This window comes from Cimex lectularius, unplaced genomic scaffold (genome assembly GCF_000648675.2).
Source record: "Cimex lectularius strain Harlan isolate CLEC.00 unplaced genomic scaffold, Clec_2.1 scaffold94, whole genome shotgun sequence".
Lineage (NCBI taxonomy): Eukaryota > Metazoa > Arthropoda > Insecta > Hemiptera > Cimicidae > Cimex > Cimex lectularius.
Genome location: NW_019392668.1, coordinates 189,252 through 206,096, shown reverse-complemented (window position 1 = coordinate 206,096; position 16,845 = coordinate 189,252). Strand labels below are relative to the sequence as shown.

At 34.8% G+C, this 16,845-nt stretch overlaps 1 protein-coding gene across 1 annotated transcript in view; it reads right to left on the bottom strand.

Moving 5' to 3' along the window:
• Positions 1–16,845, bottom strand: part of LOC106670298 (lachesin-like) — a 218,597-nt gene that overhangs the window by 70,246 nt on the left and 131,506 nt on the right. Inside the window, exon 3 of the mRNA XM_014400489.2 lies at positions 10,746–10,956. Coding sequence (XP_014255975.1) covers positions 10,746–10,956 — 211 coding nt within the window. The remainder of the gene's footprint in view (positions 1–10,745; positions 10,957–16,845) is intronic.

Genomic DNA, 16,845 nt, shown 5'->3' with positions numbered 1-16,845 from the left:
ATATATATCATCTATTAGGTTTCGTGGTCCGATTGACCAAATAAATTCTTTTAAATTAATTAATCTTTAATTAAGGTTTTGGTTGAGATAATAAAGTCAGTGTCACAAGCGGGATTCGAACCTGCTCTACCACTTGAGCTACCGTGACTTCGAACTACTCGGACACCAACTTCCCATCGAAACCGCACCTTTTCAATTTTCCCTCCTTTTCCAATCCCCCTTGTGGCACTGACTTTTTTATCTCAACCAAAACCTTAATTAAAACAATGTATAACTTTAACAGTTAACTCAATTTCATGGCATAACAAATAATGCGATATACAGCTTCAAGCGTAATCTCCATAACCGTGACCATGAAGACTGTTAACATTTTCTTTATCGTGCCAACGTTTCGATCTTTTATTGAGATCATCTTCATGGCTCAAAGTGTTTGTCTTCTGTGTAATTGTGCCATCTTTGCGTGTCGTGTTGAGAGTGCCACGATATCTGAATAACTATCGATTAACGGTCACTAATCTCTACACACTGTTAACATTACATGCTTCAAAATTTGCGTAACCAATATTCATACTGAACATGATCGAACAGGATGTTGTAATAAACGAAACACTAGACGTTTCCCAAGAAATGTAACGGTTAATCATCAATCATCACTGTAAGGTAAAGATCCAGGGTTCGAATCCAACGGCCCTGCATTCGAACCCGACATCCTTACAAATGGGATTTTTTTCAAAAACATCAGCACCCCGAGGTTTCATATAATCTTGTAGTTGAAATACCCTCGTAAAAAAAATAATAAAAAAAATTAAACAGCCTGCTTTCAGTAAGTTAGACTTGTGGTTGTGAGCAAAAGTTGTGAGCTCACAAATACATATTTATAAATCAAACCAGAAAAAAAATCAGTACAACATACAATTTATTTGTCTGTTGCTAATTTATGTATTTTTTAAAATAACTATTTTATTAATTTGTTATTCATGAAAATTTCTAATCTATGATATTATATTGAACGAACGAACAATTGAACAAACAAACGAATTATTGAAGTTTGAAAAAAAATAAAAATAAACATGTCATAAGAGGAAAAACAATTATATAAATTTTGTTGAGATGAATGAATCTGATTGCTTTGTTATAATACATGGACGTGGTAATTTTAGGACTAATAAATATCATTAAAACATTTGTTCTTGCAGCATACTTGAAGTCCGTGAAAGGGGTTTATGCTTATAAATACGGACATGAATAAATCAAATATCATTGTTTGACTTTTAATAGGTTAAAATGTAAAGTCGCTTTGTTTTGTACCTACTATGTTTATTTGGTAATATCTTGATTATACACGATTTATAATTAATATTTGTTTGAAAAATCTCGTTATGCTTAGCTTTAATAGGTTAAACAAACTTTTAATTTATTCAAAAGCCAATTTGCGATTTACAATGTTTTATTTATATCCGCTATATTGAATTAATTAAAGTATCCTAATATTTATGTATTAATAGCCGTAATTTCTAAACAGACAGATTATTATTGATAGAAAACAAGGGATAAGGAATAATTTAATGGGATCAGTACAAAAACCTTTTCTAACGAGAAATGCTTCCTTTCTGTATTACATAATTCGAAACCCATTGACCAAATTAAATGAAATTTTGTGTGTATGTTGCGTAACGCTTTGTGACAGTTTTCTTTATTTCAATTTAAACAATATTTATTTTTAGTTAAAAAAATATATTCCTGTTCATATTTTTTAAATTAATATGCACTAATTATATAATATCTCTTGTTAATTAATAAAAATAATTCAGTTAATTATATTTTGAGCAAAGAATACCTATGCGCGACAAAAGCAGGACAAAAATAAAACAATCCCCCTATTACGCTTATAATCGACATTCAACAGTTATTCTCACAATAAATTTTCATTATATAGATGTAATTTTATTATTAACTTTCCACCTGTATTGTAAAGTTGCTTTTATTATATTTTTAATTCAGTTCTGGAGTAATAAATAAAACACAATTGTTGAAAGAAGTTCACTACTTTCATCTTTTTTGTGTAGCATATAGCAATTATATCCGTAGTTTCTTTTTCTGTAAAATATTAGTTTGTTTAGTAATTTATATATACAGAGGGATACTAAAGGGAAACAGTCTAAAATCTGTGACTTAATAAAGAATATTGCAATAATCTTATGAACGCCCATGGAGTGGTACATGGTTTTATAAAATTGTCATCTAGTGATCATCTAAAATGCAGTACTTTAAATTAATTTAAATACAAATTTATTAAAAATCAACACATTACATTATTATATAAAAAAAAATTATTTTAGGTAGGCTGCTGAGGAAGGCACGAAAATAGTACGGAAAAGTCAGTAAAGACCAAAAGTGTGCTTTTTGCTAACCCGCCTGTACACCCAAACAATAAAAAATATAAATTTACAGAGTATACGTTTGTAGAGGCAAGATTAACGGACAAGAAAGGATAGTAGCAATAAAACTACTTTTAGATGGGTCACTACATAACAAATAAAAATAATTTATTAATTTGTTTTCTTAAACTTAAATCATTGCCTAATGCTGTGTTATAAAGAAAAGACTGAGGGCGTCGGTTTAGGCTTTGACACGGTGCTCACCACTGTAAGGTAAAGGTCTCGGGTTCGAACCCGGCATATTTACAAATGGGCTTTTTTCAAAAACATCGGCACCCAGGGGGTTGATATGACCTCTGCTGTTACGAACCCTCTTAAAAAAAGAAATAAAAAGACAAATATTACTTCCGAAAGTGCTCTAAATAGTTTCTTGAAAACTGCAAGTATGGGGTTGGGAAGAATTCTGAAATATCACCACTCGTTTACATAAATGTCTTTGTAATCTAAAATATTTAACATAATTTTCAATGACAAGATAATACTAAATGTTAATGATTTATTATGAGTATAAATATATATATATATATATGAAAATGAGTATGATATATATATATGAAATTTAGTAAGCTTTCAGGCTTTCTCTCTATTTTGGCTGATTTTCCACTCCTCTTCAAAATATTTGCAGTAGAAGTCCAAATAAAGTGGTTTCGACCTAACGCACTAGAACGGCATACAGGCTATTTTCAAAAATCATATCTCCCGTTCTATTGGACCGATTTTAATAAATCAGTGCTCATTTTTCTCGCCAAAAAATCTATTCTCAAAGAAAAATGTGAAAACTGGGAGTTCTCATTTATAATTAAGAATTTGAATTCGACATATGTCGAATCGAGGTCGAAAAAAATAAATCGACCTTACATGAACAAACTACATGAAAAATGAATAGGTACCAGGTATCACTCCATGGGACTTCATAAAACCATCATTAGAATATTTTTTATCAAGTCACAGTTTATTTTTTCCTTTTATTATCCCCACACAATTTTAATGTTTTAATACTTTTGCAGATTTTTAATAAGTTAATGATACTTATCATCAATTAATTTTGAATCTGTTTTATCTCACTGAACTATAGCCTTTCTTAATATCGAGTGACTCCTTTTTTTTACTGTTATTGAAAAACACAAGAAATTATATTAAAGCTTAAAAAGTATACTTTTGCCATAATCGTCCGAACTTTCCTTCTTCCTGTTGAATACTTTTTTCAAAATATTGTCGACGTAAGTTGTCATATGAGTGTGGCGAGTACAACCATTTAATTTTAATCAATTTGGCCATTTGGCAAGAAAACGACAAATGAGACCTGAGAAAAATTGAAAATTTAAAAAAAAATTCTTTATCTGCGTAGAGATCTTCATAATTCCAAATTTTCTATTCATACTGTTTTTATGGAAAAGTATAAGGCATTAGCATTGAAGATGTTTGAAGATGTTTGGCTGTAGTCAAAATGTAGGACAAGACACAGAAAAATATAATAAATAAACATACGTTTTTGACTTCAATTCTAGATAAAAAAGAGAAACTTGTGAATACCTCCAGAACTACTAAAACAAAAACTTTCATATGATGATGTGATACAAATTTTCATTGAATAGTAAGCCAAGAGCAGCAAGCAAGATTAAAATTCAAAATTAGATTGCGAAATTATTAGGGTGTTATGTATATTAGGATCGATATATTCGTTTTTAACAGATAATCCATTTGATTTTTGCTATAGCGTTAATGTTCTGAGTAGATCTATCAGTAAAATGAAACGGATTGGTATTTAGGAAAAAACTGTTGAGATGAGACGAAAAACCCAACTAATAGAAAAGATAAATGGTGGAGTGAGTATGTTGTTCAATCTTTTTAAAAAGAATGAAAAAATGTTCCTACTTACATTAAGTTATATAGAGATAGGATATTCCGTCCATTAAACAGAAAAGAGTTCAGAAGTGTTAATTACTGTTTGTCCCCAATTGCGAACTGGCGTTGTTCCCGTTGTACACGGAGTGATCGAACGGTTGGAGTTTATGATTGCTGTATTCTTGGTTATTCGAGGACGCTTCCCCCGGGTGAACACTCTCTTGTCCCAAAACAATATATCTGTTTGATTAATGTGGGGGCAGGCCCTACTTGTGTCTCGTCTGATTTTGAATTACATTTCCCACGGAGCTTCTGCGCTCTCGACGCCGATCTATGGATATCCCCTTCATCCCTTCATCACACACGCCCCTCGACGCTAGTCGCCAAGCGATAAAATGTAACCGATTATGGATTTTTGGTCCGAGTCTCTAATCCTTGAGTATTATACTAACGAGAACATTATATTCGTAGGTCTTTATGAAAGGTATTGGTTGAGATAAAAAAGCCAGTGCCACGAGCGGGATTCGAACCCATGACCTTGGGCTAAATACGCCGCTACTTGAGCTACCGTGACTTCGATCCACTCGGACATCAACTTCCCAAGTGAACCTCACCTTTCGAATTTTCGGGATCCCACTCGTGACACAGGCTTTTTTATCTCAACCAATACCTTTCATAAAGACCTACGAATATAATTTTCTCGTTAGTATAATACTCAAGGATTAGCGACTCGGACCAAAAATCCATAATCGGTTACATTTTATCGCTTGGCGACTAGCGTCGAGGGGCGTGTGTGATGAAGGGGATATCCATAGATCGGCGTCGAGAGCGCAGAAGCTCCGTGGGAAATGTAATTCAAAATCAGACCTCCCATAAAGAATAATTAACGGAAAAAAGTTATTTGGTCAATCGGACCGCGAAATCTAATGGATTTAATAAGTAAAATGAATTATATCTTCACGAAAGCTCTCCGTGGCCGTTTCATTTGTTGCCGAGAATCGAATCCTCATTATAGACTTTAGAAAAACGGCAAAAAGGAGGGAAAATTCAAAAGGTTGGGTTGTGATGGGAAGTTAGTGTCCGAGTGGTTGGAAGTCACGATAGCTCAAGTAGTAGAGCAGCGGCGTATTTAGCCGAAGGTCATGGGTTCGAATCCCGCTCGTGACACTGGCTTTTTTATCTCAACCAATACCTTTCATAAAGATTAATTACTGGAAAAAAGTTATTTGGACAATCGGACCACGAAATCTAATGGATTTATATTTGTAGGGTTTAATTGGCACAAGTTAAGTATGGGGCACATGAGGCATGTACCCCATCCGATCATCCCATAAATTAGGACACGCGTTGAAATATACCACTCAACACTCACGTTTCAATTGGTTTTAGTCCTTGTCTGTCGAGCAATCATATGAACTGGAATATAAGCACGATTAGAGGGGGAAAGCAACACAATTAAGTCCCCTTCCAATCTCGCCACAGCCCAGTCATCGCATTCTTCTCTTTCAATTGTAGAAATATTTTTGGCAATACAATATATCAAAAGACACTCTGGTTTGTTTACCACCTAGTTTATAACAATTCCTCCTACAGATCCACACGGTGGCAAAATGCTTGGGATTTCTTGAGACTTAAAATTAATAATATTTGATAAGTATCGCGTAGATGAACCCATCATTTCTCGCTTTTACAGAATTTCAAGCCTGCATTTCATCTTATTAACCTAACGTTTTTTTTTTGTGCACATAATTTTTTTTATAAGTGGAAAGTTCTTTAAAGAACCAGTGAAAATGTGGTGGGGAAAAAAAGGCTTACATAACATCATTTAAGGGCTATTGTTCCCTCTGTTCTGTAGCTATAGTACGCTGCGCCATTAACTACTTTTCATCATTGTAATGGTGGCTCCTGGTAGTCTTTAATCCCAAAAGACTTTTTGAATGTGAAAAAAATCATAATGCGATAATAAGTTTCTTACGGTTTTCTCTGTTTCCTTCCAGAATCTACAGAAATATGTTGGAAATACCAACTTTTCTCACATGTCCGGTTAAGATTCTTCCTTTTTCTATTTGTTTTATGTATTAAAAAATCTATTTCATTGTAAATCTTTAAGGCAGCTCCATTCCAATTCTTTTATTGGGAGATCTCGTAAGAGACTTATCAGCTAAGTGTTACCTGTTTGTCTTATAGTGGCTTATGCTTCCTTTTATTTCTATTTTCTGGACTCTGTACATAGTGACTCCAGTTTAGCTATTTAGTTTGGCCTTGAAATTCAACGCCATCCTTGACCATCTGTGATTGTTGCTTGGATTTCTGTCATGACAGCTATATTTTTGAATTTACTGAACAGATTGATATGAGAACATCTCTTACCTGCAATGGCTTCGGCATCAGTGATATTTTAAGTGCTCCCCATGTCCTGGGACTAGTCCACTTGATTTTGAGACCAAATTCTTCTACCTTTAATCCTTATTGCATACTTAGTTCGTCGATTTATCCACAGATTGTACCTTAAGGCTAAATCTCTTCGAAAATATTATAAATCTAGAAGACTGCAATCTGCAATTAGGTAGAAATGTGTGGTGTTTAGTGACCGTGAGATCGTGAGATGGTGTGAAGTAGGATTTAGAAAAACATTTTCTTTGTCGTGCCAACATTTTGATCTTTATTAGGATCATCTTCAACCCCAGGCCCTGAAGATGAAAGAAAATGTTTTTCTAAAACGTATGTCACACCAGACCGCATCTCACGATCTCCAAATAATTTTTTACTTAGGACTAAGTCGTGAATTCATTTGTCTTCTCATTTTTGTAATACTGCAAATTCTTGTGTTTCGTAAACGAGTTTATAAAGCTTAACATTTCAGAATTCACACTAATTTGTTTACAAAACGTTTAAGAAAATCTGTAATTTTTGGCTGTATTTTTTTTTTAAGTTCATGTAAATGCACCGCCACATACGCAGATATTAACAAGTCATCCCTCTTCTACACAAGCTTCACTCATGTTACAAAACCACATATCAACAATTGAAAAATGGAACAATCTTTGGAAAATAAAGTTTAATCCTTCAAAGTCACAACGTATCAACGTACACTCCGTCGTGAGACTTGTCCTAGCTTATACCCATACAATGAACCTGTTCCTCAGTCCGACAAAGTTAACTATTTAGGACTTACATTTGATAGAAGACTAACATATTTCAGACGTTTTCATAGTAAATGACAAAATCGCATTAACGCACAAATACAATTACTCTATTCTCCACAATTACCACTAAAGTCTGAAAAGAATATGGTTAAGAGTCTCTTAAATCTCTTAAATGATTAATATCATTTCATTAATCCAGAACGGCTGCCAATGGGTAGCTTTCTCTATAACGCCCGTAATGCCACAAACACAAATTACCCAATCTAGATTCAAATAAATGAAGTAAAAATAAGTTCATGTACAATGCAAAAAATATTTGCATAAGGAAAAATTTTTCGCGTGAAAAATACGATCCTAAAGAGAAATTCATGGTAAACCAGCAACCGAATGAAGCATGTAAAAGTAAGCGTGATCGACGTGAACTTGCACTTCAGTCTGAATTGTTTACGCCATAACTCCATCAAAGTCACTTATGCATACTGACAGAGGAAAGATTTTTTTTAAATTTTGCAAACAATTTAGTTCAAATTCTATGATGCTAAGGATAAAAAATCCATGTATAAAACGAAAAAATGTAGAACCGAATACTATAGAGTACGTTTAGATTTTTTTTTCAATATTAATTTACAATAAAATTGGTTGATATGTAATTATTTTAAGAGTCATTGGAGGATTATTTTAACTAGGTGAGAGCCGTAGTCATCCTGTCGAATTTTACCTCCGGGGCTATAGAAAATTAGATCATTCGGCTAGTAAGCCATGCATCTAGTAACAGGGTTTACAAATTTGCCATGAATCACACAGATTCATCCTATACCTCATGCTTAACTAAATTTATTGTTATTTACACACCTCACTCCATAGGGGCGAAGAAATATGGATATACGCAGGTACGAAACGTTCAATTTGGCAGAGTAACATCGGATTTTATAATTTTTCATTGATATCCGTATGTAAATCTGAATAACAAACATTGAACACTACCCGCCGTATTCACTGGACAATAGAGAAATATCGATCGATATTTTCTGAGAAATGTCGGTATGTGCAGATTCTAAACAGAGGCATATGGACCTCCACAGCTAATGTCGGATTATGGTGTTACATATCAACACAAGAAAGTCATAAAAAAATAGATCATTATAACCTGGTCAAATTATAACCTTTCTTGATCATTTTGTATTCACCGGTGTACTAGTAGTATTGAATTGATGCTACATAGGGCGCGGGAAAAGTAAAAACCTGGTGCATCTCAAATACAAAAGAGTATCACACCCTAACCCTTCTGCGGGATATGGATCCATACCATCACGGATCATTTTAGAATAGAACAAGGGTGCGAATGATTAAACATTGAAAATAACTCGGTCAAGAAGAATGCCCTAACTTTATTTTAAAATAGCGAATGAAAGGAAGCAGGAAATACATCGAATCTTAGTTTCTCAACTGGATCCTGCCGAAATGAAAAAAGGTTGATATCAACCAACCCGGTATGTGTTAAATTTCCAAAGAAGCAGGAGAAATCCTTTCACCCTTAATCATATTGTGGTGCTACCCTCCTCCAAATTGTTTTGGGACTTTGTCAAATAATCAAATTCTTCGAAGCGTATGTTGGCGAAATACGCCGACAGGCAAAAAATTCCACCCTCTTGTATATAACTTTATTTGTACATGTTTTTATATATTAATCAAAGTTTCCTGTTTTTTAACGTTTAATAATTGTTTATTTGTCTAAAAGAGTAGAAAAAAGTAAATTGCTAAGAAAATGAAAAAAAAGACAGACAGATAAAATTTGTTTTAATTTTGTTTTAGATTTTTATCGAAGGCATATCAAAGATGCCTCGGCATACTTCCGACCAGTCTGGAAATGTCTCTTCTTCACGAAGTCTGGAGAACGGGCGGGCTGGCTAGGCTAAGACCCTGAAGTTATGCTGTTGAAGTTACGTTTGTACTATGCGAGCGACATGTGAACGGGCATTATCGTGCTTTAGAATAGGATTGTCGCTGATTTCGTCGAGGATAGGGAAAGCAAGATGTTCCAAAATTTCATCCACATAGCGAGTGGCCGTCAAAGACCATCCGCGAACACCAGCCAACTCTGTGTGACTCTCCATCGGAATTCCTGCGCACACCATCACTGAGCTACTTTGAAAAGGTTGGCTGTGGGCAAAATTACAGACTTCGCACCTTTCATTTCGCCTTCTCAACACTATTTCACCCCTATCTGGAGATTGTAGAGTAAATATACACTCATCAGTAAAAAGTACAGAAAAACAATCGTCAAAAGACTAATGGCTGTGTTCTCGAGCAAATGCGAGCCGTGCAACTCTGTGTCCTCGTCAATTCTGGTCCTCTTACGGTGCGAACAGCCATCAGTCCATTAATCTTCTTCGAGCAGTGCGTTCAGAAATTTGGACACCTCGAACATCCTCGAGCTGATGAATCGCTTAGGTAGTAAGGTGCCGGTTTCACAAAGTTAAAAAATGGTCATCCTGTGGTTCTGTTACCTTAGGGCGTCCAGAACCGTGCCTTCTGTGGTAGGACCCAGTTTCTCGAAAACACATAACGGCATCTCGCCGAGTTTCGTCGGGAACCCCGTTGGCAATAGCCGCATACCTGATGGAACGTCCATCATCAATAAGTGCCACACCACCCGCAACATCCTCATCACTGGCATTTTTAAGTTTAAAAATTGAAATTAACAAAACAAAGATGAAACTAAACAGTTTATTGCTTCAGAATTTAAATGATTCTGTATAAATATTTTAAATTCCATAAAAAGTAAGCATTGAAAAATTCTTTATCCTTGTTTTGGATTAAGGATTAAGTGTATTTACGTCTAATTGATATTCCCAATATACAACATAGCATAAACAAATATTTATTGGTAAAAACAATGAAACAAATTAAGGGCAGAATTTTCTTTTATCGAGAAAATGAAAAAAAAATCGTTTGGGAGAAATTGTTTGCCTGTCAATGTATATGACTCTCTTACTGGCGTCGAATAGCATAATCTTGAAATTTCAGTTGAATAAATCAATCCAGCGTCATAATGAATTTTCAGTCAAATTTTATGCAGTGTGACATTACATCCAACTAATGAGTGTCGACACTTCAATGTAACTCCGGCACAGTATATACAGCAATGTATATGACATACTTTAACTTCCTTAAGAACGATTCCACTTCCCGGGCTAAGGTTACCTACACCTTCCCTACGTCCATGTCTTGGCATATCAGAGTTACAAGCCCTCTCTTTCTTCTATTCTATATTTTTGTTGTTGCTTTTATCTGTAATAGGTTTGAGATGGCTCACCGTGTACGTCGAGGCAGCCAAGCTGCTTCTTCATTGTGTTCGTGTTGATCTGGCACATGTAGCAGCCCCGATCTGAGTACTTGACCTGCCGGATGTGAAGCCTCCAAGTCTCGCTGTCCGGCTCGTGACTGACGCTCACGCGGAAGTTGTGCGTGACGACCCGCGTGTCGAGACTCAAAACGGTTTGGTCTTCCGCTCTCAGCCATCCAACCTGCAAAGAAGAAAAGATGTTCAAACACATTTCCATTTCCAAGGCAAAAATAAATAAACTTTTACTAGTCTTTTAATTGGTTACGTAATTAATTTGTTTAATAAATGGTCAAATAGTCGAATCACAGTTTTGCGGGGGTATTAGGCAACAGAACTAAAAACAACAGTAATTGATAACTTACTTGTGCCACCATGGTTTTTTCTAAACTATTCAACCTTGAAAAAAGTAAACCTGTTTGTTTTAGCATAAGCTCTGCTTTCAAACATTAAGATAATTTATTTTTGTTAAATCGTAACTTATATTTTTATTGGCAGATTCGCCAAGTGCATTCGATTTTATGAAAAAACCCATTTGAAAATCGTTTCGATAAAATATTAGACATTACAAAAAGTAATAGGTTAAATCAGTTTCTGAAAAATTTTGCCATTGTTTTTAATTAAAAATGAATTTTTCTTTTGGTTTTCTTTTTCGTTTATGTCACTTAAACTTATTTTTTCAGACCGACCGTTGGCAAACATAAATAAGAAAATTATAATTCAGTCCTAGCTTATTAAAAGAGGAAAATGGCTTTTCCGCGGACTGGTAAATGTAGATAATTAAACTCGACGTTAATAACGAATGAGAAACATTTGAAATATTTAAATCCATTTAGATTGTTTTAGAGTAAAGGTTGACCTCCAATTTTATAGAACAATTTAACTTTTTTAATCTCACAATGGCAAGATGTTATACGCTGGATCTAATGTTGGATTATCCTCAATCCAAAACACTGTCCAATTTTCATAAAGGAAAACTCAAAGGTCTATTGACCAAATTACTTCTTTCAATTACTTAACCTTTTTATGTAAGGTTTTGGTTGAACTGAAAAAGTTTCACGAGCGGGATGGATGATCAGAGTGGATCGAAGTCACGACAGCTCAAGTGGTTAGGGCAGCGGTGTATTTAGCCGATGATTGTGGGTTCGAATCGCGCTCGTGACACTAACTTTTTCAGTTCAACCAAAATATTACAGAAAAAGATTAAATAAATGAAAACGTTGATCAAGCCAAAAAAATTTAAGATCCTACTTAAGATCCCATTGATGATATGAAGTGAAAATTGGTTGGACAAGCAGAAACATAACTTTTGGTGTCGGCACAACGACCTGGCGCATAGGACCGAAGTTCTCCATCATTGTTTAGATCTCTTCGTTAAGTTTAGGGGTTTTGCAGACGTTCTGAATTGGTGCTTCAGTAAACTACTGTGTTATTGTGCCAAAAATTTATTCTTACCCTGAAAAATAACGCGAAAGGGCTTAAGGTCGATAGGTTGATTGAACCTTTCTTGGACAATTGGAAAGTGGCCAGCGTTACTCTCGGCTGGTAGAGCTCCGCGATCGTGGGTTCGATTCCTACGGTCGTCGGTGGTATTTTTTCACGCACCCCTTCCCCCCCCCCAAAAAAAAAGATACAATTCATTACTATCTGGCTAATATTGATAAACAATGCGATTAAAGAGGTTAAAAAAGAGTAACACCGCTCACAAGGGTTTGAACCAAAGTTTTGTAAAACTTGTCTCTTGTTAACCTGTATGAAAACGATAATGAAAAAAATGCGAAATGATAAACAGGGATAAAATATAAGAAGATATCTTTTTAAAAAGCTGTTATTATATTTGAAGATATCAAAGTTAAAGAAATTTAGCGAAAAGTTCCTGTTGAGTTGTTGGGGCAGGGCCAAATATTTCAGGAAAAGGGGCTTAACCATGTCAAGGAGTGCCCTAAGACCCGAGCTATGTCTTTGCATAAGTTTATCCTCGAGCTTTAAGTCCCTGAGTGGATCTCGCTGCCACAAAGGGAAGAAGCATCGCCGCCATTTTGCCTCAAAAGCAAACCATCTACAATAATAAGACGGCCTTAGGGAGTATATATTACAATTACCCGACCCTTTTTAAATTTATGATAACAGAGATAAATATTTGATAATAGAAAATATGAGCTCATCTTAATCTCAATTTCACGTCTTTCTTAACCGTTTCAAAAAGGAAAACGTTTGCCGAAATGATAGAATGTAGGAACGTGAAAAGAAAGTTCATACAATCAATCACGAAAATTGTACCTAATGGCGCTGCCTTATTTTAAAACGGGTTTTATATTCAAATTTACCCCCGTCAATTACACAATAGAAACCTTTTTCGACTGATAACAAACCGTCGTTTAAATTTGATTTCAGGAAAATCGGTTTGGAAAAACGCTAACACATTCGATATTGTCATGTATGTATCATCAACTCAAAACAAATTTCGATTTTTTTACTGATGACACATTGATATGTCGTTAAGTCCATTGTTCCGCTGTACGGTCAACATTGTAACCTAGTGACCATGTTCGCATAAATTACCCTTTGTGAGATGTTTCAAAGGTAAGCTTGCTATTGAAATTAATGGAATTAACTCTAAACTATTGATCGGTAAACACAGGAAATATTAATTTTTTAACTGTTAGCAAATGAATACAAATTGACCAACAAATTAAAAAATTGTTCAAATTATTTTATCTTTCTTTGTCTAGTTGTTTATTATAGTCTGATCTTTGCGTTTTTTTAAATATCGTATTTGAAAATAATGGTGCCACGGTATAAGGCAAGACCAAAAAAGGACAACAAATTTACAAAACTTATTCTCGAACAACGTTTTTCACGCTTCGAAAAACTGGAAGTCTGTATAGGACAGTTCAGAAGAATAATGTGAATCTGCTACGATTTCATAGCCAAGCTTCTTTAATATGTTCAGCCTGTATTGGGGCCAAGAAATAGCTCATTTTTTGACGTGCAAGCAAAGAAAAAAAACCAAATCAATTGACGTTTCGGCTTTTGGTATTCACGTATGTAAACCCACTTTATTAAAGAAGTTTTTACGATTCTCGAATTTTTCATGTTAGACATTCTAGAATCAAATCCCGGCTCAGGCCTTGGAGTTTTAACGGTCAAGTGCAAAGTGATCCCCCCCCCCCGTCAAAAACATCCAATAGATCTTTGGACGTTAACTTATCAGACAAGAATTTCTTCCATTTAAATTTTTTGTTTGAAGTGGAGTTTCAATCTTCATGGAGGTCATTGGACAGGTGAAGAAAGAAGAAGACTAATTGTTGGGTTTACCAAGCTTTCGGCAACTTATAGTGCCATCATCAAGGCCTATTTATTAAAAATTAAAAAATATATAAAAAATAAGTAATATAAAATTAACAAAATAAAATAATGTGCATACTTTCCCAAGAGTGCAGAAAACGAAAAACATGGTAAAACTATTGTGAAAACGTCTTGAGTTTAAGATTATGAAGCACATGGCCAGCATACTTTTACACATTTAACATGGTGAAAATAGTCATCTATATAAAATTATAAATAGTTACAAATTTGCAAAAACAATAATTTATAATAAAACAATGAACCCAACAATTAGTCTTCTTCTTTCTTCACCTGTCTAATGACCTCCATGAAGATTGAAACTCCACATAGATTATCTGCAGGTCGATCAACAAACATCATATTTTTTGTTTGATTTCATATGTCTTAAAACAAGTGGCAAGTTGTGCTGCATTTTTCGATTTGATACTTTCATACTTTCACAGCTCCACCATTTATGCAGATTGGAGTTGGTTTTCATTTGACTTATTTCCTGAAGAAAACTTTCAGAACCAAATGCGGATAGGTTTTTTTATTGGAACTCCCTTAACATCCTGATTAATATTCTGTACGGCTTGGGCAGTTTAAACTCCTAAAAATTATTCTCCAGAAGTAGGACTTGTATGGCCTTTTAGTAGAAATAGTTTAACAAGTGTTTAACATTCTTATAAAGTAACTTCTTACCCTCCATTAAGTCATAATAACTGTTTTATCTCATAATTTTAATTTTCTCATATTTTTAAAATTTTTGTTTGTGTATTCAACTATATTGCTTGACGTTCCAATACTCAATTCCACCTCTTGCTCATTGTTTTTCCCCGGACATTCTGCCTTTTAAAACAATAACTATAATAATAAGAAAAACTATGTATGTCTATGTATAACCCAGTGCATTTACAGTTCATCTCCGCCATTTATTTTATTTTTATTTATTTTGTTATTTTACTTTGCGCATTATTGTGTCCAAACGTCGTGCCGTAATGGGAAACCAAGCTTGGTCGAACTTTACCACGACAAATTGGTATTTTAGTCTCATTATAAAGTCCACTTACAGGAAAGGTCCCTTTATGTTTTAGATTATTAAATGTTTGACCGATTTTGGTTTGAACTAATATTAATTGGCAATGTCAATTTTTGATCAAACGGGATAAAATAGATATTAACATGGAACACAAGGTTAAAATTCAACAGTGAGCAAGCTTGGACAGTTAGGACTTTTTCTACCATAGTTTTTATGTGCCATCCAGCATTTGTGGCTTGAAAAAAAAAGCCGTCGCGTCTTACCACTCTTTTTCATATGCTGCTGATGAGGCCTGTCGCACATACCATGTCGCATTTATCGACTCCCAATATAGTTCGATCCAAAGTGGCTTATTTTGCCAGTCTTTTTCGTTGCATTCGTTACGAACGCAGACTCCTTAATCCAACTTTACCCAACTTTCCATCCCCATCCCAACCGTCGTTCTCTTAGAGTTTTGCGAGTGTTCTCTATTACCTATTATGGTTCTGGGGGTCCATCAACATAGTCAAGGTTACTTTACTGTCTGGAAAACCATACCTGTGTTTTTTTGATAGGGTTAAGCCTTTTTTAGTTCTTTCGAAACGTTATTTATTCGCATACATCAGTGCCAGTAATTCCGTCCGTTGGAGCACCACCCAGCCAAGCGGAATGGCTCGCCTTCAGAGAAATTTCCTTCCTCGTTATGTGAGAGTAGCACATCCCACATAATTTCCGATTTTTCTGCTATCCATGAAAATAGAAAAGTTTTGTGTTTTTTTCGGAGATCGTGAGATACGGTCTCGTGTGACGTAGGTTTTAGATCTCTATCGTGCCACGTTTCGTACTTTATTGAGACCATCATCAGGGCTCAAAGTGTTTGTTTTCTGCGTCATAATTGTATGTCGTGTTGAGAGTGCCAGTTTTGTGTTTTACAATTCTCTACTGTTTCTTTTTGTTTTATGTCGATGGTGTTGTATTTGCAAGGACCACAGCCCTCTGATAAGAAATCGTCAATAATCCTCAAAGCAATTTTTGTTTGACCCTCTTTTTAATTTTTTACCATTATGTTTTCTCTTTTACCATTATGTTTTTAAGCCAGATTCTCATATAATAAATAGAATTGCTCTAATTCCATAAACTTTGGCAGAACGGATGATAGTACTTACTATTTTTTGCTTTCTCCTTTTTTACTAATCTATTCACTTACATATTTGATGATAGCTTGGATCTATCCACTTCCAACGATCCTTAGATCATTCATTGAATCAATTACCCCATCACGTATCACAGTTCTCTTGATACTTTTTTCTTGTGATATGAAGCACGAGCAACATATTATGGTTGAACTCAATTTTAACGTTTATAGACCATGTTTTTATCACGTACATACATTGATTGGCTAAAATTCCAAATTCAAACTCATTAACCAATCCTTACACTACTTACTACTGGTCATCGTAATATCGGCCGAGAGATCATACCAACAAGAAGTTGTACCAATTAAAGCGTATACGGCCGGAATCGCTTCGAAAGTTTTGGAAAAACTTGCCATTGATTGGTTCAGAAAGGCAATCGGGTAGACAAGTAGGATAAGGAAACATCCCAAATCTGCCGTATCGTACCGGGGCAGTTACATTAAAAGAAACCTGTCAACGGAACAATACACCGGGGAAAACATCTTTCGATGTTAGGCTTTACAGGACCTGGATAAAAAGCGGTTTGCCCATA